General features: G+C 50.6%; 1 protein-coding gene across 7 annotated transcripts in view; it reads right to left on the minus strand.

Moving 5' to 3' along the window:
* The window catches only part of LOC135910214 (uncharacterized), a 71,744-nt gene that overhangs the window by 21,586 nt on the left and 22,555 nt on the right, over positions 1 to 27,603 (minus strand). For 6 of the 7 annotated variants that reach the window (XM_070526513.1, XM_065442270.2, XM_065442268.1 and 3 more), the window contains 5 exons: positions 24,084 to 24,312; positions 18,794 to 18,947; positions 16,731 to 16,843; positions 6,679 to 6,817; positions 656 to 841 (listed from right to left, as the gene is read on the minus strand). In XM_070526513.1, the coding sequence (XP_070382614.1) occupies positions 656 to 841; positions 6,679 to 6,817; positions 16,731 to 16,843; positions 18,794 to 18,947; positions 24,084 to 24,312 (821 nt within the window). The remainder of the gene's footprint in view (positions 1 to 655; positions 842 to 6,678; positions 6,818 to 16,730; positions 16,844 to 18,793; positions 18,948 to 24,083; positions 24,313 to 27,603) is intronic. The other variant, XM_070526515.1, reaches the window with a different exon arrangement.

Genomic DNA, 27,603 nt, shown 5'->3' on the forward strand with positions numbered 1-27,603 from the left:
TAATTCTGACCTGCGGGGGTTCTTTAACGAGCATTCAATGCACGGTACACGGGCGTTTTGCCTTTCGCCCTCATTGAAATGCGGCCGCGCGGCCGGGATTCAATATTTGGGCTTCGCAGCGGTACGCCATGGCCACTACACCACCACGACAGGTCCCAGTCCGTTTTACTTGGTGTGTTTACTGGTGTAGTGGGGTTTTAAGGGCTTGCCCACATCATCACTTGCCCACCTGCGCAGTATCACTATCAGCTGCAGGGATACTGAACCATCGACAACTCTTCTTGTTGTTGATGGTGCAATATATCCCTGCAGCTGATACTTACCACATCAAGTGCACATGCCCGTACACTTTCTGTAAACAAGCACAAGTTTATATAGACACAATATAATTTACTGAACATCTTCAAACTATCGGATATTTAAGTATATATTCACGAAGTAGCTGCTCCAGCCATATTTATACTAAAAGACAAGGGAAATCAGACTTCCTGCAGATAATAGATTTGCAACGTGAATGCACCATTCTACGCTGCAATGAGGCTTATCAAAGTACCTGCGCGTTATCATTTATTGAGATGCTGTTTTACAAAAGTTCACGATCGAGTACTCATTATTTATCAACAATGTGGGCATGATTAGACAATCGTGTCGATACCTCAGTGGGAGCGACGATTTCGCTAACGTTGCACTGGTTGAAAACGGAGAAAGTGCCGATGTTGTGAGGATTCTGGTCTTCCGGATGCCTGACTATGTAAATACGTCCATGCAGACTCAGCGACAGCCCCAACGCCGGGTGGTCTGGCATGGTCTGTACTTGTCGTAAGAGCTCCAAGGAGTCCTCCTGCGGAAGGCATCACGCTGTAGATAGGTGTGTATAGCGTGTCGAGGTAAAGGTGTTTTGTTGTCATGTTAGGGTTTACTAACGACGTTTCAGATGTGAATCAGTTCTTTAGGAAGGCAATTCCACTTCAACGCGGTTAGGACACATCTCACGAAGCAAAACATTGTGATGAGATCTCACGCAGGGGCTCGTCACTGAGTGAATTAGAGCTGATGTGCGCGTCAGTACTGTGTGCGCGTGCGTCTTGCTCTGTGTGTGCGCATGCGTGTGTTTGAGGTCGCGCCTGTGCGTCTGTCTAATACCTGCAATATTACCTACTTGTAATACCCACAAAGTAGTAAGCAATAAAATTACGCACTACACCAGAGAGCGAATGTGTCCCACAACAATTTCAAGAAACAAAGCAACAATACGAGTTCTAAAACTGTGAAGTGGGATTCGATTCCACCATAAGGGTTATAGAGGTAGTTAGGTATGGAAGGTTCTATGGCGCAAAAGCAACTAAGGCTATGATGCGCCGTGCACAAAGCGGACTATTAGGTAAATCCACAGTAAAGTGGAAAAGTGCAATGCACTCTAAAAAGACTACAATAAACTTAAGCACAGCAAATCACAGCGCAAAATATGTTTATATAGATAACCTAATGCTGACAGCATTGCGTTTATCTGGGCTGTCTGAATTTCTCATTTACCGTAGCTGCTAATGGGCTATGTCAATTTTCTTTTGCGCCCGATATTGTCGCGGAGCAGTAATGGTGAAGAAAACAGGGAAACTGGGTGCTCCAATGCGTCGGATGATCTTGTAAGGTCCGCAAGAGCGGCGTAAAAGCTTATCGCTAAGTCTTTGTCGCCGTATTCGGGTCCAAACCCAAGCGCGGTCGCCTGGCTGGTACTCGACATAGCGTCGTCGAACGTTGCAGTATCAGCTGTCAGTCCTCTGCTGATTCTTGATCCGCAGGCGGGCCAGCTGTCGGGCTTATTCGGCGTCAGTGGCGTAGCAACAGGGGGGGCCGGGGGGCCGTGGGCCCCGGGTGCAAGGCGCCAGTGGGGGGAGGGGGGGCATGTCATATACGTCTGAAGACCCCTCTCTCCGCCGGCTACACCCGGGTGGGAGGGGGGGGGGGTGTTGACAGAAGACCTAAGGGCCCCGGGTGCCAGAAGACCTAGCTATGCCACTGTTCGGCGTGCTGGAGATAGGTTGCGACGTCAGGATTGTCTTCGTCAGTGACATGCGGCAGCATGGCGTCGGGCGTCATCGTCGGGTTCCTGCCGTAAACCAGCTTAAACGGCGTGATCTGTGTTGTTTCTTGCACCACCGTGTTCTAAGCAACGGTTACGTACGGCAGCACGGCATGCCACGTCTTGTGTTCGACGTCGACGTACATGGCTAGCATGTCGGCGAGGGCCTCATTCAGGCGCTCCGTAAGACCATTCGTCTGTTGGTGGTAGGTAGTTCTTCTCCTGCGGCAAGTCTGGCTTTATTGCGGAAATGCTCAGGTGAACTCCGCTGTAAAGGCCGTTCGTCTATCGGTTCTGAGGACTTCTGAAGTGCCATGTGACAGCAGAATTTTCTTGACGAAAAAATTTGCCACTTTGGCTGCGCTACCTTTCGGCAGAGTGTTCGTTTCAGCGAAGCGGGTGAGGTAGTCGGTCGCTCACGACCATCCATTATTTCTGGATGTTGACGTCGAAACGGGTTCCAACAAGTCTTTCGCGATCTACTGAAATGGTCGGCAAGGAGGCTCGATCGGCTGTTGTAATCGCGCTGGCTTTGTCGATGGTGTCTTGCGTCGCCGACAGTCTCGGACTTGTAGATTACAGTGATGTCCTATTGCTGCAGTCTGAGGCTCCACCGCGCAGCCGTCCCGAAGGGTCCTTCAAATTCGCTAGCCAACATAACGGGTGATGGTCGCTGACGACTTTGAATGGCCTGCCTTATAGGTAAGGGCGGGATTTTACCGCAGCCCAAATGGTGGCGAGGCATTCCTTTTCGGTCGTAGAATTATTGCCTTCGGATTTCGACAGCAAGCAGCTAGCGTAAGCTACCACCCGTTCAAGTAGGTGTTCTCTCTAGACTGGCACGGCACCGAGGCCTAGGCTACTGGCATCAGTGTGGATATCGGTGTCGGCGTCCTTGTCTAAATGCGCAAGCACCAGTGGCGACTGCACGCGTTGTTTGAGTTCTTGAAATGCGTCGCCCTGTGGCGTTTCCCACTTGACCTCAACATTACACTTAGTTACATGTGTCAGCACCTCAGCGATGCGTCAAAAGTCCTTGACAAAGCGCCTGTAGTAGGCACACATGCCAAGGAATCTACGCACTGCCTTCTTGTCGATGGGCTGCGGGAACTTTGCGATGGCAGCTGTCTTCTACGGGGCGGGGTGGACTCCAGATTTGTTGATGAAGTGACCTAGGAACAGCAGCTCATCGTAAGCGAAGGGGCACTTTTCCGGCTTCAGAGTAAGCCCTGATGACTTTATGGCCTCTAGTGCTGTCGTAAGCCATCTGAGGTGATCGTCGAAGTTTCCGGTGAAGACGACGACGTCATCCAAGTAAACAAGGAAGGTCTGCTGCTTCAATCCTGCTAAAACCGTGTCCATCACGCGCTTGAACGTCGCAGGCGCCGAACACAGTCCGAGTGGCATGACCTTGAACTCATAGAGGCCGTCTGGCGTGACGAAGGCGGTCTTTTCGCGATCTCTCTCGTCGACTTCTGTTTGCCAGTAGCCACTCTTGAGATCCATCGACGAGAAGCATTTTGCGTTGCAGAGCCGATCCAATGCGTCGTCTATCCGTGAAATGGGGTATACGTCTTCTTCATGATCTTGTTCAATCAACGATGATCGACGCAAATATGTGGGCTTCCGTCCTTTTTCTTCAACACAACAGGAGAAGCCCACGGGCTTTTCGACGGCTGGATCATGTCGTCGGGCAGAATTTTGTTGACTTGTTCCCTTAAAGCTTGGCGTTCTCGCGTCAAAACTCGGTAAGGGCTCTAGTGGAGTAGTCAAGCGCACTCTTTTGGTTATTATTCGATGCTTTGCGAGTGGTGTTTTTCGAATCCTCGATGACGTCGAAAAGCATTCTTTGTATAGTCGGAGCAGACTTCTTAGCTGTTGCTGCTTAATCATGGGGAGACTTGGATTTATGTCGAAGTCTGGTTCGCACACCACGGATGTCGAGGCGGATGCGGGAAAATCCGATAGGACAAACGCATTGCTTGTTTACAGAATTTCCTCTGTGTGCGCTATCATCTTGCCCTTGTTGATGAGCTTGAACTCCTGGATGAAGTTTGACAGAAACACTTTCGCTTTCCCCCCGTGCAGGCGAGCGATCCGTCTTGCGACGCACATTTCACTGTTGAGCAATAGACATCGGTCACCCTCGATGACGCCTTCTACACCTGCGGGTGTTTCGGGGCTGACGGAAACAATGCTGGGACGGGGCGGGATGGTCACTTGATCTTCGAGCACACTCAAGGCGTGGTTAATACCAGAGCTTTCCGGTGGTATCACTTGATCTTCCAACAGCGTTATGAATCTCGAGTTTAGGTTGATGATTGCGCCGTGTTGCTTCAGGAAGTCCAAGCCGAAAATGACGTCTCTTGAAAATTATTGGATGATAACGAAGGTGCCAGGGTAAGTCCGGTCATGAACGGTAATTCTTGCTTTGCAGATTCCAGTCGGCATTATTAGGTGTCCTCCAGCTGTGCGGATTTCGAGGCCTTAATTCCTATGCAGTCTTAACTTTCTTCAACTGGGTGGTAAGAGGTCCACTCATCACGGCGTAGTGGGCTCCTGTGTCCACTGAGGCGGTGACCGCATGGCCATCGAGAAGCATGTCGAGGTCGATGGTTCTTTGCCTTGCGTCGCAGTTAGGTATCGGTGTCGGATCGTGGCTGCGTCGCGTTGATGTGTGGCTGGTACGGCACGGCATGAGGTCCTTGGTCGGTGCGTTCTTTGCTTCCAGGCTTCGTCGGGATGGCAGCGTATCGTTGTTGTGTCGTTGAGATAGTCCCTTCGGCGTCTTCGTCGATGGCGGAGGATCTTCGTCATCTTGGCGAACAGCAACCGCACCTCCATCGGATGCTGCTTTTAGTTTTCCGGATATGGGCTTGCAGACCGGCCCAGGGCTTGGCCAGCGTATGGTTGGTGTTGCAGGGGGCAGGTAGCGGCCAGGTGACGGGGAACAGGACGGTCTTCGAGGGCTCCATTATCTGCCAGCAAGATAGTCGGCGATGTCACGTGGGCGTTCACGTTGGTGCGGGCGCAGTGCGTGAGATAGCGAACCCTCGCAGTCCCATAACACGGTAAGGGCACCAGCGCTAGATGTGCCCGGCTTCTCCGCAGTGATAGCAAAGCGGACGGTGCTCGGGGGCGCGCCAAACGTCAGTCTTCCTTGGAACGCTGCTCGCGGCAATGGGTTGGCGTGCTGGCGGCGACGGTGGTGGACGACGGAACTGTGGCTTCACTGGGCTCTGCCGTGAGCGCGGCGGGGGAACGTGACGGCGGGCTACAGAGGCGTACGTCGTCGCTTTCGGCTGAGGCTGTGGCGATTCAGGGGCTAGTCTGAGTGATTGCTGGAGCTCGTCGCGTACGACAGCGGCAATCGAAGCCACTTGAGGCTGTGATGGAGGGAAAAGCTTCTGAAGCTCCTCCCGCACGACCGTGCTGGTAGTCTCGCGCAGGTCGTCGGTGGCCAGTGACTCAACTCTGGCGCAGTTTGTTGAGTTCGTGCGGCGGGTGAACTGTCGGTTCCGCTTTTCCAGGGCTTTCTCGATGTTGGGTGCCTCGCGAAGAAACTCTTCGACTGACTTTGATGGACTTCATTCCGCCGAAAAGTTCTTCCTTCACACCACGCATGATTAGGCGGGCCTTCATCTCCTCGGACATTTCTGTGTCGGCGTGGCCGAATTGACGGCTCAATTCTTCCGTAAATATGGCAACGTTTTCGTTCGGTAACTGAACTCCGGCTTCCAATGGAACTTCGGCTCTTTCTTTCCAGAGGATGCTCGTGAAGGTCCTCAGGAAGTTACTTCGGAACAGCTCCCACGTTGTAAGGGCAGACTCCAGTTTCTCGAACCATATCCTCGCGGCATCTTCTAAGAAGAAGTACACGTGGTGCAGCTTGTCCTCAGAGTTTGTCCTCAGATAAAACGATAGTTTGATTGGGGAACTTGTGCCCTCAAAAACAGTCTACACTCAAAGAACGGCGACAGCTGCGAACACAGTCAACGGTCGTCGAAAATCTGATGAGCGGGTCAAGCGCCTACATGAGTCATCCAAGGTTCCAGAGTAATCGCTGATGCCCGCGTGTTTACTAGAAAGTTCTGCACAATTCGCGTCGCCCATGCAATCAGATTGCACAAGCTTGGGTGACAACAGATAGCAGCAAGAACCTTCGATAATATTCCAGAAACTTCCGATAAATGCGGGAGCGTACCGCGCTTAGCGATATCATTCTTAAACGCTGAAAAGCAGCCAACCGAAAAAATATACAAGTACACGTGTCAATATTGTCAGTTTGATTTCCGTGGGTCGCGTTCCGATGGGGACAGCGTGCAAGAGGGCATGTGCACCGATCCTTGGGTGGATGTGAAAGAACTCAATGTGGTCAACGATATTACGTAGCTTCTTCGTCCTCTCCACATTCCTTAACCGTGCACGTTCTACCTCGCAGTCTATCTTTGACTTTGGCAATAAAAAACAGGTGAATTTCTTGTTAATTACCGCTGCAAGAGTTCTATGTTATGCTGCGTTGCAAAGGATGCATCACAAATTATTAGCATACTACTGGCACTGTAGTCGCCGTACCTAATGTGTAGTCATGTACTCACCAGAGTGTGACCGTAAGGAGCAGTGAAAGACGGTGGAAATGAGTACACGCTCGGAGGCATGATGATGCAGTCTGGCCTGCCATCATCCCAGTACGAAATGTGCCCGATAGCAATGAAGAGGTCTGGTTTGAACACCTGCCTGCGTTGAAGAGACTGAACGCTAAAGAAAATTGTACTTGCGCGTAATGTAAAAAAAAAAAAATATGCCGCAGTCTCTTAAGGCGAAGCCTCGATTGCGATAGGAAATTAGCGGACAGCTAGCTATACGAAGTAATGATAGTAGTTTTATTGGCCGTATAAGCTTGTCAACATAGACATACCAACTAAATTACCAATCATTGGGTCACTCGCGCACAAGCAAATATCAACGCATCTCCCTCGGTCAGCGCGGGAACTCGCTGTCAGAAATCTGGAACGAGGAAGTGCGGCAGCAGCAGCGAACTAGTTATCCTTCATTCTGCGTCTCGCATCGATCGAACTAATCGTAAATTCCAAGGGCAGGTTCCGAGCAATTCCTGTAGTAGGTATTTCTTTTCCTTGCGGAGCAAGTCTATTCAGTTGGGAGATCGGGAATGCGTCCCCTATCTTTCATTGGCGGATTAGGAAGCAGCTCCGCCGCCAGATCGACTCCACGGAGTAGCGCTCTCTACTCCGCAAAAATTGACGGAGTTGACCGGAAGTCACTTGATGTCAGGCCACCCACAGGCAATGTACCGCTATACGTGCGCGAGCCCATGAACGCGAATCGCGGTCTCTCGGAGGCAATGAATGGTGCTTCGCATCGTGAACTAGTGCTTTCACTGCCTGCAGAGAGCGATGAATAGTCTAGCTCAACTTTTGAATCGACCAGTGGGAAGTCAAGTGAAGCAGAAGCTTCGGAAGCTATTGTATTCAAGCAAGCTTTTGACGTCATGTTTCTGCCGCCGGCCAAGTGACCGAAAGTTGCTCGTTTCGCCAACGACGTCGTTCGCCACAGTTCGGATGAAGCGGTAACAACGGCACCTTTCTGGAAGTTTCGATTTTAACAGCCTTTCCTCTTATTGATGAAATGCGATTCCGAAAGCACTTCAGGCTCTCTCGATGTGTTGCCACCGAACTGATCGCGGGCTTCGCTGCCTCTCCGATGTTTCCGACACACAATCACGGCGGACAAGAGAAACAGACTTACAAGCCATGTTACGTCCATTAGAGAGCCTGGGAAGCGAAAAGAAACACGAAATTCTAAACACAACACGCGCGCGAGTTCAAGCCGAAAAGGCCGAAAACGACGAAAACCGCGAGGAATACTGGGCGCTTTCGGAGTGCCCCCTGCCAATTGCTCTGGCGGGAATGCCCGCATTTCAATCGCAGATTTTATTTAATTGCCCTCCACCGTAGCGCAGTGCTCCGGCGTAGATTTTGTCAGCCACTCCTAATCTGCCATTGAAATTCACAATAAACCGCGAAAACGAGGTGCACGGCCGGACTCTCTCTCCGTCGCAGATGGCTTTCGAGATACAGCGGCGCGGGCAGACGCGCGCGCCAGCCCAGGCCACCCGGAGTACTACGCGCCCCCCCTTCCTTCCCTCCCGCGAGATCCTTGCACGCGACAGAAGACGACGGGCTTCTTCCCCGCTTCCCTCGCTTGTGTGCGCATATTGAGCCGTGATCGCCGGCTCACTGTCGCGCTCTTTCCCTCGCACACACAGCACAGAGCGCGCGGTGACGATTTTATTGCCCTTGGACCTTAACCGCAATATTGAAGCGAAATAGGTTTGCACGTGTTGACACCGGACCCTTAAGGCGAGAACGACGAAGTTCGTGGTTGCGCGCGGGCTCTCCGAGGACCAGCCATCGCTAAAGGCAGACGTTTTGTCCCAGTCTGTCGGTGCTAAACTGTTTTAGTTGCCATAGCTGGGTGACATTTCTGGTGGAAGTGCTGGGTACGGTCGATGTTAAGATCTCCGGAGCATACCCCAGACCTAAGCCCGGCGAGTAGTTCAACCGAGCTTACCCCTGTGCACATACGTGCCAGCCGACGCCTCCAGGGACTCCAGTCACAGCACGGTCTGCTACCTGAACGAACTAAAATGACGACCCAACCACCTCCCGCCACTCCTGCAGCATCGCACGTTGTCGTCAATCACACCCGGACGCCGAATCTGTTCCACGGAAGTGCTTCCGAGGACGCCGATGACTGGCTTGACCATTTTGACCGGGTTGCCAACCTCAACGACTGGAACCACGAGCGTAAGCTACGTTACGTGTACTTCGCTCTTGAAGATTCCGCGAAAATATGGTTTGAGAACCACGAGGCGACACTGACGTCATGGGAAGAATTTCGTAGGCAGTTCCTCAATGCCTTCGCCAGGGCGGACAGGAAGGAGAGAGCGGAGTTAGCGTTGGAGGCAAGAATTCAAGGCCCCAATGAGCGAGTGACTGCGTACGTAGAAGACATGAATCGGCTGTTCAGACGTGCGGACCCTTTGATGACTGAAACAAAGAAGGTGCGCCATCTCATGCGCGGCGTCAAAGAGGAAATCTTTGCTGGCCTAATTCGAAATCCGCCGACGACACTTGCAGAGTTCCATGACGAAGCCACTACTATGGAAAAGGCCCTTCAACAGCGGGCCAGGCAAAACAACCGCGACGCCGTGATTTCAAGGGAGCTCTCTGCCGTTACCCTCGGTAAAGACGTTGGCGCCTTGCGAGAACTCATCAGGGCTGTCGTCAAGGAGGAACTGCAGAAGATGCAGACGACCACGGCCCCTGTGGGACAACTTTCCATTGCGGAAATGGTGCGCGCCGAGGTCCGACAGGCCGTCCATGTTCCTGGACAGTACGAGGCACCACAGCAGGTACCGCACGCCGAAATGAGTTACGCTGAAGCAGTACGCCGTCCGCCACCCTCAAGTGCATGCAGCATGGTACACCCCACTCAACAAATGGACGTAAGCTTCAGGCCGCCTCGCAACCCACCACACATCGCCGAAGCAAGGACTAGGAAGAGCGACGTCTGGCGCACCCCAGACTACAAACCTCTTTGTTTTCATTGTGGCGAAGCTGGGCACATCTACAGAATGTGTCCTTATCGTCATGTGGGGCTTCGTGGATTCTCGCCGAATGCACCTCGTCCACGACCTGGTGAGCGGCCGCCGGATATAGAGAGTTTCGTCGCAAATCGTCGCAATGTTGATCAGCGATGTCCGGAGCCCCGTTCGTCGTCTCCTGCTCGTTACAGGTCTCCATCACCAAGCCAATCCTTTACTCGCGGCGCTCTGAGACGCCGCTCGCCTAGCCCTGCGGGTCGGGAAAACTGAGTTCAGCGACCTCCGGAGGTGAGGCCGCTGACGACGACCGTACGCAATATCCTCCACTACGACGACAACGACGAAAACAGAACGACGCAGACGTACAGACGGAGTCGAACACCTTACGAGAGGTAGTAACGTCGAACATTCCGGTCACCATAGACGACGAAGAAATAACGGCGTTAATCGACACTGGAGCGGACACCTCAGTTATGAGCATGGACCTTGCCTGCAAGCTGAAGAAAGTTTCTACCGAGTGGACAGGGTCGCAGATTCGAACTGCAGGAGGACATCTGCTAACCCCGGTAGGAAGATGCACAGCCCGAGTGAGCATTCGTGGGCTTACGTACCTCGGAGATTTCGTTATCCTCCCAAGCTGTTCGAGGGACCTAATTCTGGGAATGGACTTTCTGCAGGCTAATGGAGCTGTGATCAACTTACAAAAGTCGCGGGTAACGTTTTCGACGGCGCAGGCCTTAGCAGGGAGCAGCACTGATGACACGTACGTCAACGCCTTGAGGATTGTTGACGAGAACATCACGGTGCCGCCAAGGAGCAGCGTATTGACCCTCGTCACCTGCGACGCATTCGACGGCTATGAGGGTATTGCCGAGGCAAATATCCAGCTGCTGCTTGAAAAACACATCTGCATCGCCCGCGGCCTTGTTCGTATACAGCATAAGTGCTCGCAAGTGTTGTTGACAAACTTCAGCCATGAGTATCAGCACGTCCCTGAAGGTACAGCTGTGGCATTCCTGAACGAAATTGCTGACTTCTCCGATATCGGCACGTTACAAGTGACTTCACTGGACGCAACAGCTCACGCCAGCCTGAATACCCGCGTCCACATTAATGCTGACTTAGCAGATGTCCAGAAGGATCAGCTGCTGGGCCTACTGACAGAATTCTCCGGCTGTTTTTCCACGGAATCCAAAGTCCAGCGCACTTCTGTTACGCAACACCGGATAGTTACAGAGGAGTCGGCGCGGCCTGTTCGTCAGCATCCGTATCGCGTGTCACCTATGGAGCGGGAGGCGATTAAGCGTCAAGTTCAAGAAATGCTAAATGATGACGTCATCCAGCCGTCGACAAGTCCGTGGGCATCGCCTGTCGTACTAGTAAAAAAGAAAGACAACACACTCCGCTTCTGCGCTGACTACAGACGGCTTAACCGAGTCACCAAACGCGACGTGTATCCCCTGCCACGGATCGATGACGCTTTGGACCGTCTGCGTCATGCTCAGTTCTTCACTTCGTTAGACCTAAAGTCAGGCTACTGGCAAATCGAAGTGGACGAGCGTGACCGTGAAAAAACCGCCTTCGTGACTCCCGATGGGCTGTACGAATTTAAAGTGCTGCCTTTCGGTCTCTGTTCCGCCCCTGCTACGTTCCAACGAATGATGGACACTGTACTCGTTGGACTAAAGTGGCAGACGTGTCTAGTGTACCTAGACGACGTTATTGTGTTTTCCAGCACGTTCGATAAACATCTCGCCCGGCTACGAAGTGTTCTTACCGCAATACGCAAGGCCAACCTCACCATCAAGCCTGAAAAATGTTACTTTGGCTTCCAGGAACTCAAGTTTCTAGGCCACGTGGTCAGCGCCCAAGGAGTACGACCAGACCCAGAAAAACTCGCTGCCGTTGCCGAGTTTCCTCGTCCTAAAGACAAAAAGTCTGTTCAGCGGTTCCTGGGCCTCTGCGCTTACTACCGTCGTTTCGTTGAAGGCTTCTCAAGGATTGCTGAACCGCTCACGAGACTGACGCGACAAGATGTGCCCTTTGCGTGGACGGAAGAACAAGAGCAGGCCTTCACCGAATTGCGTAAACGCCTTCAATCCGCTCCAGTGCTGGCGCATTTTGATGCCACCGCGGCAACTGAAATACACACCGACGCCAGCAACGTAGGACTCGGGGCCATTCTGGTTCAATGGCAAGATGGCGCAGAACGTGTAATTGCGTACGCCAGTCGTAGTCTGACAAAAGCAGAAGCTAATTATTCAACGACCGAAAAAGAATGCTTAGCAGTCGTGTGGGCCATCAGCAAGTTCCGACCCTACTTATACGGCCGGCCATTTCGAGTGATCAGTGACCACCACTCGCTCTGCTGGCTTGCCAATCTACGAGACCCGTCAGGTCGCCTCGCTCGTTGGAGCCTCCGCCTCCAGGAATACGACATAACTGTTGTCTACAGATCCGGCCATAAGCATAGCGACGCTGACTGCTTGTCACGTTCTCCTATTCCCTTGACATCCTCCGACTTGGAGCTAGATTTGCCGTTTCTTGGTGTCGTCGACGTAGTGCGCATGGCTGACTATCAACGTGCAGACTCTGAGCTGCTTCCAGTCATCCGATATCTCGAGGGAGCTGACGTTGTTGTCCCACGCCCACTTTCACGAGGATTGACGTCGTACTGCCTGCGAAACGATGTCCTGTACAAGAAAAATTTCGAGAACAGCCAGGAAACGTTCCTTCTCGTCGTTCCGACGACACTGCGCGAGGAAGTTTTACAGGCGTGTCACGACGATCCCTGTGCCGGCCACTTAGGCTTCGCGAGGACATTAGCGCGCATACGGCAAAAATACTATTGGCCACACCTATTTTCATCGGTTCAGCGCTATGTGCGAACATGCCGTGACTGTCAGAGGCGTAAAGTTCCACCCGTCAAGCCTGCCGGCCTCCTCCAGCCTTTGGATCCGCCTCCGGCGCCGTTCCAGCAAGTCGGAATGGACCTTCTTGGGCCGTTCCCCACGTCCTCCTTGCAAAATAAGTGGATAATCGTGGCAACTGACTATTTAACTCGCTATGCGGAGACAAAAGCTGTGCCGCGGGGAACTGCTGCTGAAGTCGCCAGCTTCTTCGTCCACAACATCGTGCTTCGCCACGGTGCACCCGCTGTACTCATTACTGACCGCGGTGCAGCGTTTACAGCGGAGTTATTGCAACAAGTCGTCACACTGACGCACACCGACCACCGAAAGACCACAGCCTATCATCCCCAAACTAACGGCTTAACAGAGCGCCTAAACAGAACATTAGCCGACATGCTCTCCATGTACATTGATGTGGAACACAAAACATGGGATGAAATTTTGCCATACGTCACGTTTGCTTACAATACCGCTGTGCAGGAGACCACCGAGTTTACACCATTCGAGCTTGTTTACGGACGTCGCGTTACAACCCCCTTAGACGCCATGCTGCCGGTAGACCAAGGAACCACAAGGAATGACAACACTGAAGATTTCGTCGAGAAAGCCGAGGAAGCTCGCCAGCTTGCTCGGAATGGCATCCGCACCCAGCAGAATGCCGACGCCTGCCGTTACAACCGGACCCGACGGAATGTCCAGTACTTACCAGGCGACCGCGTGTGGGTGTGGACGCCTATCCGGCACCGCGGGCTCTCAGAGAAATTGTTGCGCCGCTACTTCGGCCCCTACGAAGTCGTACGCCGCCTCAGTGATGTGAACTACGAGGTGGTGCCTCGAACCTCTGATCCTGGTTCGAACCGACGCCGTCCACGTGCTGAAGTCGTCCACGTAGTACGGATGAAGCCGTACTACGCACGCCAGGGCTAAGCAACCCTCACAAACCGCTTCAGCATTGTGTACATTCCTTTATGTGTTTTTTTTGTCTTTTCATGTTGACACTCTTGCCCATAGTGCGCGCCCGCTGCCCTTGAAGCGACCGGGCCGGTCGCTTTTGAGTGGGGAGCAATGAAGCGAAATAGGTTTGCACGTGTTGACACCGGACCCTTAAGGCGAGAACGACGAAGTTCGTGTTTGCGCGCGGGCTCTCCGAGGACCAGCCATCGCTAAAGGCAGACGTTTTGTCCCAGTCTGTCGGTGCTAAACTGTTTTAGTTGCCATAGCTGGGTGACAATATCATGGTGACGGCAGAAATGCGCCTGGAGTGTCCATATAATTGCTATAGTAATAACATAAACAGCATGCCTGGGCGAAAGTTCAGCAAACAAAAAAAATTACCGACGATTACGTTACTTCCTAATGCGAAATTTGAGCGCAGCAAATAAGCTGTTTCACCTTTTCGATAGATTGAGGCAAAGAAATCGAGCAACACATGTATGCGCTATCACAGAATTTTTTTTTTATTTTTCACACGTATTCCTTTAACAAAGACTCCACTAACAGTTCTTGACAGTCATGAAGGAAGCTTTGTGGTCGGAGAAATATACTGATATATGTTCGACTTGGTACACCAATGCTTGATTCTCAAAGACGAGATCTATACAAGTGCCTCGCGAGGTTGTCACAGCCGTGGGACGCGTTACGAGCGAGAGGAACGGGATGTTCTCCCGCATAAGTGTTAGGAAATTGCTGTTTGTCTTTATGTCAACATTAAAGTCCCCCACTACTGACATCGGTGTGGATCGATGGACGGTTAATGCGAGCTGCAGGAGGTGCACGACGTCTTTCGTGAGTGCGGTAGGGGCGAAGTAGGCAGCTACTACCAGCAAGCCGTTGGGCAACTTTGCGGCGCACAGTTCGCCAACTTCAAAGTTCGAGCCGGCGCTTTGACAACCGGAAACTCGCAGGAAGAGGTGGGAAGGGGGCGGCGTGTACACCCAGCGGCAAACGATGGGGGCAGAAGCGCGTGCAGCAAGCGGACAACACGATAAAGGGAGGAGGGAAGAGATAGCAGCGACTGACTGATGCCGCTGACGCCGATAGTGAGTCAACCCCAGCTGCGGAGTTGGTTTCAGGGACAACGCCGCCGATGCCGACACAAACAATATGATACCCTCGCTTCCGCAGCGCTAAGAACCAGGGGGGGGGGGGACCGTTTCCTCCTCTTTCTGCATGGCGGCGACGGCGTTCTATGCAGTCACGTTATCTTCACTCTCTAGCGGCGTCAGCGGCATCCAGCGGTATCAGTCGGTCGCTGCTAGCGCTGGGGGGATGAAAGGGGGGCGGAGCTGGTTACGAGGCCGACGACGACGACGACGACGACGACGCGAAACCCAGGAACGGACGCCAAAGAGCTGCGCTCTAAAACTTTGTGAGTTACTTTATGGATACGCTATAGCTCCCTTCTTGTGCGAACAGCTTGTGATGCGAAGACCGAGAGTGCATGAAGGACAAACCATAGTCGTTGAATAGTTAGACACGCCACAAGCGTAAAATGTTGAAGAGCTACAACTCTCAGATAGTTCTACTAATTCGCGCGTTACTCGTTCCATGAGGTCCATTTTCCAAAACGGTTTTCAAGCACTGTGAAAGCTGTAGCCTCTGGGAGAAATGAGCGGAAGAAACTATTTAATCTTCCTTGTGATGACTATTCAAACAGTATTGCACTACTATACAGGTGCCATAAGATTGTAAAAGTTGTTCAAACAGCACCTGGATGAACCACGAATTCTCAGTCTGATGCCTGACTTCAAGCACATACGTCATATGCCTACTGTATCCACTGCATTTCTCTCCAAAAATTCACACCACCTCAATTTTCTTGCAGCTCTACTGCACCCCGTGAATTGTCAATGACCTTGCAACTGCTTGTCTCAGACGAATATTTAGGTATGGTTTTAAATCTTAGACTTGATTCTGTGCCTTTTTTCTCGACCTCCATGGTCCTATTTCCGTATTCTTCAACCGCGTCAGTACCTGACTTACACATGATAGGTAAGCCAACAAGAAGCACTGCCACGCGTTCATCCAGCCGCACAATTCTCCTCAGGTTTCCCACGGCACTTCAAATGAGGACGTGGAAGTTGAGCCAGATAGACACGGACTGCTAACACCTGTTCCCCATTGAAAAGATCGTGGCTGCGTGCTCGACCCTGCGTGCTAAGTATTGCGACCAGTTTGTCTTTTCCGTTGCAGCGTCGTCTGAGCATAACGTGGTCACAGACTTACAGAAATTACATTCCTATAAAGTTAAGAAAAATTGACTTCACTATAGTTTGAATGGCAGCTTGTCAAAGTAAAAGAAAACGAGCTTCATTAAATTTTCAGCGCTGTTATCTGTAATGTCTGAAATGTAAGGATGCTTGTCAGTGGGACTCCCTCTTTCTTCTAAAGGGAACACTACGGCTAACAGGCTGCGACTTTAGTGGATGGCCAGCCCATGCTTGCGCACAGAGTGAAGAGGACCGCTCGGTGCCAAGGCTTCCTGGACTAAGGCAGGCATTCCACCATAGGACTGGAACAACCGTCTGCTCAATGAACGCTTATTCCTTATGGACATCCGTGTGTAAGGCCCCAAATGCTACTTTTGGGGCACTCTCATATGATGCCTTTGCATCTTCATTTACACGCCTGCCTTAGCATTGTAATGATCGGCGAAGTTGTCTCCTAGCACAAAGGCGGCATATGCAGTAATAGTTTCATCTTTATCCTACAACCATAATGGAAATTTCATATATGTGGCTCTATAGCTGGCCTCGATCACGAATTGAAAGAAGTAATATTGAAAAAATTTTTATTCGGCAATTAACGAACCGCTTTTATGAGAACTGCGCCAAGGACGCAGTGCGCTCAGCACGTTTGATTTACGCAATGTTTATCAAAAATACAAATTTATTCTCTTAAAGTTATATATGTTGCTGCAGTCAACAAAAAGTGAACGTTACAGTCGAAGCAACCGAACTATTCATTTCTTGGGCGTGTGTTTGGAAAACGAGTAAACATTACTTCCTCGGCTAGTCCTTGTGCTACTGCTACTCGATCTAGCCCCAAGCCTCTTACACAGACCTAATTGTAAATTTTCTTGATCATTTACTGACTCAACAGGCTTACTCACTTCATGAGGTCAACGTAGGAGCTGAACTCTTTTGGGTAAACAGGGGCCACGCCCAGAGCCATCACTGTACTACTGGTGCGAATGTTCCTCAGCTTGAGGTAGTCGTCGATTGTCTGCAGTGGGAAAAAAAAATAAACATGCGACGTCTGTTAGAAAAGTATCAGACCTTATTTTTTTGTGAACACCTGATGGATATGAAACAAGCGCGCTTGCATCAGCCGACCTTGAACCTTCGTGCGCATGCGCGATTTTTTTCCCGCCTGCCGATAGCGTCAGTCGCTGGGATGCAGCGATTGAGTGAGGTAGTGCTCTATGCTCTCGTAGGTTTTTTTATTGCTAGGATAATGGCGGAGCGACTGGAGCAGCGCAATTGCATCAAATTTTGTCAGAAACTGGGCAACAGCCAAGTGGAAACGATTCGGAAGATTCAGACGGCTTTTGGTGATGATATTATGAGCAGCAAACAGATTGAGCAGTGGTACAACCTGTTTAAAGACGGCCGCACATCGGGGGAGAGCGAGCAACGCTCCGGTCGGCCATCAACATGCCGAAATGACCAGGTCATTGCCGAAGTGAAGGCTGTGGTGATGCGGCACCGTCCTGTGACTATCCGAGAAATTGCGAAAGAGATGGGCATCAGCACTATTTCGGCACATTCCATTATGACCGAAGATTTGGCCATGAAGAGAGTTGCGGCGAAATTTGTGCCGAAACTGCTCACGGTGGAGCAAAAGGCAAGGTTTCGTACAACTACAAATCTCGCCCCTTCACACCTGCGGCGTGGACAAACGCTTTCCCAAACTACCGCAACGCGATTCTGTTTTTATAATAGTAATAGCCTCTATTGCTGCTTGCTGTCCTTGTAGAAAGAAAAGAGAAAGTTTAAAAGTATACGCTGGAGAGAAAGACGTTTCGTTAGAAATTCAACGCTCTCGCAATTATTCATAGCATTAGGAACATCACGCAAACGATAGAAATTTAAACTTCGGACAGCCTATAGCGGTCAAGGAGGTTTAAAACTGTGCTCCTCAAATGTTCATTGGGTAGCTGATGTTCGTGTTGGATGCGCAAACTGGTTCCACGGATAGCTGTTCATCACTGATGTAAACTGTATATCTTTTTTGCTCACCTACATTTTTTTTCTCAGGCCTACAAATGTATCATGATAGCAATTATATGGGCACTGTAGGCGTGCTCGCACCACCACCGTACAGTCCCGGCATCGACGGTGGACTCACATGCGCAAGTTTACAAGTAGTGTTGTTAAACGGTATATTTGTCAGCGAAATTCTTCATTTGTGTTACCAGAGCTAAAGAAATTCGACACGAACAGGAGGCGCATACAGAATAAACACCTTGACTAAAGCTGACATTTACTCTACACAAAGCTATAAAGCTATACAACGTACAGCAATTTTGCTGCGCATGCGTGCATTTTTTTCTATCTTTTCACTTGAGTACTCTAGTTCCTGCTGTGTGACACAACACAAGCGATGCTAATGCCGTTATAAGGTTCCTTTTTGACGCAAAGGGGCAGTATGCAAAAGGCCACAGGCCAGTGCCAAGCAGCACTTACGAACTAAAAGAACAAGCTTTGTGAATTCTGCTCCAGAAATATTAGTGGCTCATAGTTTGTTTCATTGGCGCGACAACACCACGCCATAGCAGCGAACTTACGGGACACGCACTTTTCTCAAAACTGCATTCTTTTTTTCATGACCGAACACCTCAGTCAACGGGAACTCGCAAAATAAGTATCAGGATCAAGCACCATGTATAACATCAGGAACGTGTCTCAATAATTCCACGGTGGGCATTTGCCATCATGCTGTTGTTGCTCTTATTGCAATAGCAATTATAGACGCATACAAGGCGAACTTCCACCGCAGGCGTTGCTGCGAGATTCCACATATACAGTAGCGACCAAAAAATACAACATTTTGCATTTGGGTCCTCTGACCTAAACTGCTCAAAATATTCGTGCTGCGCTATGCCTGACCACTAGCTTATAGGGCAGTAGTCCCGTAAACACGCATTGCAATTGGTAACTGTTGCTGACGCACCTTGAGTACATTGAGGGCCACGGTGATATGCGCCGGGGAACTATAGCTTAGATAGGCATTGAGGAAGCCGAAGTGAGCGATTCCTTGCCTCGAGATCCAGCTGATACCACTCTCAAAACGTTTCGTCTTGGCCTCACTTTCAAGGTTTTGGTCACTGAAAAGGGAACACGAAAAGAATGAAGACATAGCTTTAACTCTGTAAAAAATATTTTTGATCAAGGTCAGGTAATTAGTAATAAATAAGTAGGAACAACTAACAAAAATATTCCGCCTCCATTCCACCCTGGGAAGTGTACGTACAGCTAAGCTGTTGCCAGCGTTACACAATCACCGCCACCACAAAGCGTCGCACAGTCGAGATCAATGTAGCGCCCACGACCGCGTTCACGCCCTCTCCGCTTACGCTTCGACGCCATGATGTATGCTCGCGGCGCCCACACGCTTGCGCGTAACCCGCGTCCGCGATGTTTTCTGGGGTATTCGTGCCCCTGTGTGCTCTTGTATCCGTCGCGCTGTTTAAGTGTAGTTGTGAAGATGAACCAAAAAAAATTAAATTATGGTGTTTTACGTGCCAAAACCACTTTCTGATTATGAGGCGCGCCGTAGTGGAGGACTTCGGAAATTTCGACCACCTGGGGTCCTTTAGCATGCACCTAAATATAAGTACACGGGTGTTTTCGCATTTCGCCCCCATCGAAATGCATCCGCCGTGGCCGGGATTCGATCCCGCGACCTCGTGCTCAGCAGCCCAACACCATAGCCACTAGGAAACCACGGCGGGTGAAGATGAACCAGCTAACCCTCACTAAGATATTACTCGTCCCCGGTTTCTTCCGTGCAGAGTAGGCAACCGGAAGTCTTTCTGGTGGGCGCCTTTGCTTCTGTTTTAGAATGCAGCTCTTAGGCGCCGGTTCCTGCGTTGAGCGCAGACATCCCTTTGCGCACCTCGCCGTAACCGAGCAAAGGAGCACAGAGAAGGATGAAAGAGCGAACGTGGAGCGCATCGTGGGCTCAAAGTCGGCAGTAGCGAAGAGAGCGTGAGCAGAAAAGCGTAAGAGGAGGAAGGTGCAACGGAACCATGAGGCGGAATGCGTAGCGCCGCCCAAGACGTGTTCTGCAGAGACGATCGCTACGAGATGGCGCCAGAGTAGCGCTCGTCGTGTACTCACTCATGGCGCCATCGATAAGGCATCCACCGATGCCATATATGGAAACAAAGCGCTGCATGAGCAGAGGTCTGTCTGCGGTGGCTGCTGTGAATGGCGCCCATGCGTTCCCTGCGCACAGCCTCTCGCGATCTCCCAATTAGCGAGGCAGTCGCGCCACACTTCGCTCCGTTTGTAATGTGCCGCACGAGACAGATTGTCCGCAGCAGCCAACATGTTGCGAAATGACAACACATATACAGCTGGGCTCAAATTTCGTATTAGGGAGTAGTGTAATCATCGGTGAATTTTTTTTTGTTTTTTTTTTCACACGAGTTCAATTGGCCACGATATACTACACCCTACAATGACAGCTTCATTAACATCAGCCACAAACGTGACTAATGTAATGCGTTTATTTTAGCTTTTACCTTATCTTGTGACCTATAGTCCTGAGACATTACAGTTAAGAAGCAAAAATTCTGAATGATGACGCTTTCATTTTACAAGGTTTAAGGCTATATACCCACAGACCTTTCATGACTATCGAGAGCGGTGCCTGTTTCGGAACATTTTAGGTAACGAATTCTCGAGTTAACCTGTAACTATTTTCTCGAATGCGAAGCAAGTCAGACTGATAGATATCGCCGGAACCCCTGGTATAGGAACTGAATAACTAATCCATCCATAGGCGAAGGCCTTGCTGTAAAATGGAAATATATCATTTGACCATATTTAGATCACGATAGCTTATATGATGCTTGGTTTTTAAATGTGATGCCATTGCGCATTTAATATGCACAATATAATTTTGGTGTTCACCGTGGTTGGTTTGTTATAGTACGTTTCGCGAATTAAGAGGTTTCAAGTCGCCTCGTTTCATCATCATCATCATCAGCCTGGTTGCGCCCACTGCAGGGCAAAGGCCTCTCCCATATTTCTCCAACAACCCCGGTCATGTACTAATTGTGGCCATGCCGTAACGCCGGTAGAAGCAGCGGTGGCGTAGAGGTAGGACACCTGCCTCGCGTGCAAGAGGTCCGTGGTTCGAATCCAGGTGGCGGCAATTTTTCAGCGGATTAAAAAGAAAATCCGCGTGTTGATAAAATAGCATAAACAGGCCTGGAGTGTGGCCTGATCCCGGTGACCAGAACCGGTAACGCACTCCCTCACCAGAGCAGGATTGGCCACCCTGATGTAGTACTTGGCCACAACCTTCTATATGAACAACGCCTCGTTTATGTCTCCCTTATCTCGATACTGTATTGTCCTTGCAGCCTTCGGAACTATTCGAAAAAATCTGCGGATACCACGCGCTGTGGGAATCCGCTTTTTCAAACCTTTCATTGGCGCTTATGGAGTAAGCTGTTGCTGCTTAGCGGTCATTGCAGCAGAGAATACATGACGTAGTCAGATACATTTTCCAACGGCAATCACCTAGTCCAACTTCATGGCTTTCTTCATGCCACGCATGACAAGAAGAAAATGACGACGATGGAACCACCACAATTGCATTGAAGATGGCTATATAAAGACGACGCAGCAAGAACCATGAAAAGGCGACAACGGCATTACAATGAACAAATTGAACGTACACGAATGACCACGACTGCATGAAAAAATGTAGAAACTACGTCGCTTTGATGAGGTAAATGACAAGGACAATATAAAGTTAATGGCAAGACGACCACAGTATGACGACGCTGGAGAGAAAACAGTGGCGTGATGATAATGCGCTGCGGTTGCTGGAGTAGTGGTAGCGCACAAGTATAATAACTACGGTGTGTTGACGAGAATTATGTAGTTTTACCGATGACGATGGCATGACGAAAAATATGATGACAATAATAAATTATTACTTTGATGTATGACGATGATAATAGAACGACGACTGTAAGGCGACGACAGCATTAAGACAGTCAGACTCTCTGCTACAAAATAAAGACAACACAACGTTGACAGCTGCATGACGACGATGATGTGATGACAGCATAACGACAATTGGATAATGACATTGTAGTGACAATGAAGGTATGTGGACAACGACGTGGCAACAATGTGATGACGATGGTATAATGATATTGACTGTATGAAAACGACGGCATGACAAGGACGGTGCGACGAAGGGAATGGAGGGCTGGCATGAAGACGACCGCGTGACAAAAAAAGTCGCAGTGTTTCTGGAGGATGCATCAATGACCATAACAAACTAGTAGATAGATATACGAAGTAAAGATAGTAGTTTTATCCACCATATAAACTAAATTAATAGGTGTTGTATCGCTGTGGTAACTTGCTGTCAGCAAGATGCACTGAGGAAGCACGGCGGCAGCAGCGAGCGAATTGACTTTCGTGCTGTCTCTTGCAACAACGCGAACTAAGCCAAGAAAACAGCGCACGGCTGACTGTCCCTGTCGCAGATGACTTTCAACGTAGCGCGGTCTGGGCGGGAGCGCCGGGCTACGCAACAGCCACCGGAGTAGAATTTGGCCCCGGAGCGTGCACGCGACGGAAGACAGCGCGCTTCGTCTCCGCTTTCCTCCTTTCCGTGCGCGAGATTGAGCCGTCATCGCCGGCGAGCCCTCGCACACAACACGCGGCGCGTGGTGACGATTTTATCGCCGTTGGATTTTGTCCAGAAACTCACGGCCATAGCGACACCTACGGCAGAAGTGCACCTGGAGTGTCCATCTAATTGCTATCGCAATAATATTATAACGATGCTAAAGTGATTGCAACGCTGTGTGAGCGATGGTATGACGACAATGGTATAATGATGGAATGACGATAAATGTATGACGACGACGGCGTGTCGATCACAGCGTGACGACAATAGGATGAAGGTGGAATGACGACGGTGAAATGGTGGCGAAGGCGCTACGCCAAAGCAATGACCACAGAGCAATGACACTGGAACCATTACGACACAATAACGACAATTACCATGAGCACACGACCACGATGGAATGATGATGTGACTGACGACGAGGGCATGTCGAATGCGGCCGGACAACAATGGCGCGTTGGTATTGGAGCTAACTTATGCGCTTACGTGGGTCACTTGGAACCACCGGCCACCTCCATCCGAACTTTGTCCGTCGTTTGTTTGCACCATGTCCGGTATCGGCCAACCGTCCAACGTAGAAGCCAGCAGGGATGGCTGGTACCACGAGGGCTCGCTGACAACAGCACTTTCAGTACTATTGCTAAGGGCCAAAACGTACCGCACTAAATATTGGCATCAAGATGAGGCATGTGTACGCACCGAAAATTCGGAGTCCACACAGAATAACCAAAGAGAATGCGAAGATATTTGCCCAGTGAGACCCGTATGCAACGTGCACCTTACAGACGTACTTGTATTTAAAGTGATTAAAGAGTCGACATGATTAAAAGGTGTTTACATCATTGGAGGGAGAAATGCACAGGTAAGAAGTCGATATGACTGGATCCGTTACAGCCAATGGTGCGGTAAAAGGTATACAGAGAAGTTCTGAGCAAGAAAAAGAAAGATTAAGGAGTTGTATGCAAGACTGCTAGAGCGAAAGAAAGGTACAGCACACTTGATTATATCAAGCAGGCTAGGTGAGTATTTGTCGCCGCTCCGTTTCAAAAGGGATGCCAATAAATCATCATCGTTATCATTATCATCATCAGTATTACCCACGCATTTGGAAAGATGTGCCTCGATTTACACTATATCCGGTGTTTGCGCTGTCCACCAGATTCCATCGCCCAAGTCTGTAGTTAGGAGGCAGGAGGCAGCAGGGATGACCACGGTACGACGACCACGGTGTGATGGCGGTGACGGAATAGCCATCAGAGTTTGACGATGACTCTGTAACGGCGACGCAATGACAATGGCATGACGATGACCGAACGGCAACGATGGCATGACCCACGCATTCCGCAAGAACCGCTTCGATTCGCACTATATCCGGTGTTTATTTACTCTACATCCGGTATCGGCCAATTGTTCAAGACTAGCCAGGAGCCAGAGAGGATGATGATGATACGAAGACGATTGCGTTATGACGGCACTACCCACGTATTGCGCAAAAACAATTTCGCGAGACAGCAGCCAGCACCGGGGAAATCTAAGACAGAGGCAAAAAAAAGCTTCGCTTTAAAAGGTAACCGCTCACTCTATGGCCAAGGAAACGCCGAACTGCGTGGTTCCTCCTGCACTGTTTGTCGCCCACTCGAGGAACGCCATGACATTCCCAGCAAGGCCGGTGGGGCCCAGACCGCTGTTGCCACCAGCGTACACCGAGTCGAAGAAAACCAGCGTGCACAGGCCGTCCTTGGGCAAAGGCATCCCCGCTGCGAATGCCGGACCCACAGTGCACACAAACCGCATAGGCTGAGTCCTTCCTGCAAACGACCCATAGATGTTAGACATGGTAGCAAAAACTTCCAAGTTGTAAAACATGGTATGAACAGCTGGGCTAGTTGGTTGTGATTACCATTAAATTAGCTAAATTAGCTTGTTTTACAATTAGCATTGTAAAATATGCCCCATTAGGGTGCGCGCCGCGTCCACATGACTATGCCTCAGTGTAAGCTCTTTGCGATTGTACTCAGCCGACTGGACAAGGTATTTTGGACCAAGCTTGATTTTATGATACAGCGTTTGTTTAAACAGGAGGTGTCTGCTTAAGCAGGTTGATTCAATTTTGTTTTTCAGTTGTCAGGAAGCATCCGGTTTTATTTCCTCTGTTGGTGCGTCGCCATGGGAGACTGCGAAAGGAAACCGTCGTTTTGAACCTGTTGAATCATTCGAATCGCCACAGAGGGGTTCTCAATTGTACAGTGAGGCCTTGTGGGTGGAAGTGAATGCCTGCCAGTTAAAACTTGAACAAAAGTTTTCACAATTCGCACTTGTTTTTTTTTATGTCAACACTATCTTTCTGTGGTAATATATTGTAAACACTTGCAGCACTTCTGTTAGTTGTGGCTATTGAAGCCAAAGCTTTACTAACCGCGTCGAGCCGAGTTTCGCCGTCGCCAGCAATTTCGCCTTCATTTGACCGCAGCTGCACCGAAGCCTTGGCAAAACATCACGTGACTCGCCGCGCCCAGCTCCACCACCGCCGCCGGTTTGTCGCATGCGCACTCTGCGGCTGGGTCACCGCCTGACCACGTGACTCGTCGCGCGCCTGGCTAAGAGGAGCATCGCGCTCGCCTAGTCAGTGCGAGCTTGGCCATTGATAAGAGCGAGGCCTGACCGTGTTCTCTGAACGCTGTGCGGGAACGGGAGGCTTTGAGCCGTCGTCGCCAAGCGGCGTCTGTCCACCCCGCGGATATCGCCCGGCGAGCTGCTTCACTGGAGGGGTCCGTAATGCAACAGGCGTTGCACCGTCGAGAGAGAGGGAGAGAAAAACTTTATTGCTCAGTTAATCGGAGTTATGGCAGGTCTGGGTGGGGCCCTCAGTACAGGGCTCCACTGGCTCTTGCGGCTCGCTGAGCTTGGTTCAGGAGGGCCAACTGGCTCCCCTGATCCTCGCTTGCGAGTAGTGCCTCCCACTACCGTACGAAGTCTGTGACGCTTAGAAAAGGTTAATTGACGTTGCTTGGCCGAGCCGTACATTCCCACGTTATGTGGGCCAGCGTGGGTTTCGCGCCGCACCACGGGCAGGTGTCGGTGTAATATGTCGGGTGCTGCTTGTGTAAGAGGTTTAGGTGCGCGTATGAATTGGTTTGTATGCGACGCCAGTCTTGGACTTGTCTTCTATTTAGTTTGCAGTGCGGAGGGCCGTAGGTCCGTCTCTCCCTCCTCTGATTCTCTAATATGTCGCGCACTGCGGACAGTGGTTCCTCTAGGGTTCTGGCCGCAGCTCGGTCGTTGCTTCCTCGAGCTGTGTGGTCTGCCCTTTCGTTCCCGTCCAGTCCGTTGTGCGCGGAACACCATGTAATGCCATGGTCCAGGTCCAGTCGTGAACCGAGTATTCTTTGGGCGCTGCGCGGTAGCATTCCCCGCATAAAGAGTCGACACGCTGCCTGCGAGTCTGTAAGCACATGAGCCGACTGACCCTTAAAATCGGCATCTCGTATCACCAGCGCCATTGCCGCTGCCTCTGCTGTGCATACCGAGGTAGTCTTAACCATAGCGGTTATCGTGGTGACTCTTGGTTGCGGCGATCGCGTAGAAGTTCCTGCGAGTGGTTGCACTCGCGTCCGTGTAGTAGACGGCCGGATCCTTGCCGAATCGCTTCTGCAGAGGCCTCGTCCTGGCCTGTCTGCGGCCTGCGTGGTTCCTGGCACTCATATTTCGTGGTATAGGTGAGACATGGACGTGCTCCCTCAAATCTCGTGACAACAAGTCTGTTTCGTCTCCGCAGAACAAGGGTCGAGCGTTGTATCACAGTATTTGGAAAATAGAGCGGCCCTGGGGCGTAGAGCTCAGCCTTTCTCTTTGCGATAACAGAACTACAGAGGTATGTTCTTCATATTTGTTGTAAATACCCAATCGCTCCAGGCGCTCCATGCTGACTTTGTTCGGGAGTCCCAGAGCAGATTTGTATGCCGTTCTGATAAGGGTGTCCACCTTCTTCATTTCAGTTTGGTTAAGTTTTTGGAACGGCAGGCCGTAAGTAATGCGGCTAATCGCAAATGCTTGCACCAGCCTAATAGTTTCTTCTTCCGCGAGCCCGTTGCGGCTGCGTCCAACTCGCCATATCATACGTGCCACGCTCTTAATGGTTGGTGTTAAGCTCCGAATTGTGGCATCGACGTTGCCATTCTCTTGGATAAGCAGGCCAAGCACTCTCATTTGGGCGACTTCACGAATGGCCTTGCCGTCGAGATGTAAGTCTATCCTTGGTGTGGTAGTTTTCTTATGATGCTTGCTGCGTACGCACATTAACTCTTATTTTTCGGGTGCGCAAGTCATACCCGCGTGCTTGGTGAAGTTCACTACCTTGTTAATGGCCTCCTGTAATAGGTCTTGTTTTTCTCCGTAGGAACCCCGGTGTGCCCACAACGTTATGTCATCGACATAGATCGTACATCCGAGATCCCGTGCTTGCTCGAGTTCTAGGGCCAGTCGCCTCATCCCGACATTGAAAAGAAGAGGCGACAAGATTGAGCCCTGTGGAGTTCCTCAGTTGGGCATCGCGAAGACGTCAGAGCGCGTACTGCCCAACCCAATCGTTGCCTTCCTGTCGCGAAGGAAGGTAAGGACGTACCGAAACACCCTTCTTCCCCAACCTATGTCTTCCAGACCTTCGAGGATTGCTTCGTGAGAGATCGTGTCAAACGCTTTTTTGACATCGAGCGCCACAACTATCCTGGTTTCTTTGCTTCGTGGCGGGTGTTTGTGCTCGGACGCTGCCAATGTTCGCGACGTGTCTTTGCATGTCAAGCACTTGCGCTCTCCCTGCGGCACAACAGGCGTCCCACCGTCGAATTATGCGTGTATACCCAAGCCTAATCACAGTCATGTCTAGCTACCGACCTAGGCACAGTCGTCATACCTGGCGTAATGATAATTGTATACCTAATATAATAATTACAGCTAAATCAAAGGTCAACCAAGTGAAACCAAGACTTAACCAGGCTAAACCAAGCTTTCGCTTTGTATATCCAGGGTTAGCTGAGCTAAGCCGTAGGAAATTTTTTAAATAAATATTCGTACGCACAAACCCAGCTTTCTTCAAAGAGGTT

Source organism: Dermacentor albipictus, chromosome 10 (assembly GCF_038994185.2).
Source record: "Dermacentor albipictus isolate Rhodes 1998 colony chromosome 10, USDA_Dalb.pri_finalv2, whole genome shotgun sequence".
NCBI lineage: Eukaryota > Metazoa > Arthropoda > Arachnida > Ixodida > Ixodidae > Dermacentor > Dermacentor albipictus.